The sequence below is a fragment of the Aptenodytes forsteri genome, unplaced genomic scaffold (genome assembly GCF_000699145.1).
Source record: "Aptenodytes forsteri isolate BGI_AS27 unplaced genomic scaffold, ASM69914v1 Scaffold99, whole genome shotgun sequence".
NCBI lineage: Eukaryota > Metazoa > Chordata > Aves > Sphenisciformes > Spheniscidae > Aptenodytes > Aptenodytes forsteri.
The window spans coordinates 1,724,740-1,725,390 of record NW_008795321.1 but is presented as its reverse complement, the minus strand read 5'-3'; the positions used below and the strand labels follow the sequence as shown (position 1 = coordinate 1,725,390).

Sequence of the window (651 nt, the reverse complement as noted above, 5' to 3'; positions counted from 1 at the left end):
GCCGTCCCGCCCCCGCTCCCGCAGCCCGATCGTCTGCCTTGGCCGGGTCTCAGGCTAAGACTGGCGACGAATAGTCGCGAGGTACGAGGAAAGCCCCTTACCTGTTGATTTTCAGGGCGAACGCCCTCCTGTCTGCGGTGGGTAAAGTCGCCATGCGGGAGAACAGCGGCGGGTGTCGGCTGCCGACGAGGACCGACGCCGGCTGTACGCACGAAGTGCGGCTTTGTTTTATTTATTTATTTTTCTTAATGGCATGCTCCGGGCTAAAAACCCGACGGTCTTCTGACAGTTCTGGGTGGCGACTTCCGCATTTCACCTTCCTCACCGAAATCGGCCGGAGTGGGAGGGATCTGCCCCTGTGCACAGCTGGCTTCTCACCCCTGCCGGCGTCTGCCCCGCCGGCCGGCAGCGCCCAGCCCCGGCACCTCGGGCGCGCTCCGCCTCTCCCCGATGGCTCCTGCACGCTGCCCGCCGCGGCGGTCGCGGCGCCACCGCGCCCCCGGGCGCCGCCGATCCAGCCCGTCCTCCCCCGGCGTAGCAGGCGCGGCCGGCGGGCAGGGCCGGGGGGGCCGGGCAGGGCCAGGCGGGATAGGGCAGGGCAGGCCTGGGCAGGGCTGCAGGGCAGGGCAGGCCTGGGCAGGTCAGGGCAGG

General features: G+C 69.9%; 1 protein-coding gene across 1 annotated transcript in view; it reads right to left on the bottom strand.

The window, feature by feature from the left end:
- Nucleotides 1–167, bottom strand: part of DOCK8 (dedicator of cytokinesis 8) — a 105,307-nt gene extending 105,140 nt beyond the window's left edge. The window contains exon 1 of the mRNA XM_009279936.1: nt 102–167. Coding sequence (XP_009278211.1) covers nt 102–154 — 53 coding nt within the window. The 5' untranslated portion in view covers nt 155–167. The remainder of the gene's footprint in view (nt 1–101) is intronic.
- Between the last annotated feature and the right edge of the window lie 484 nt (nt 168–651).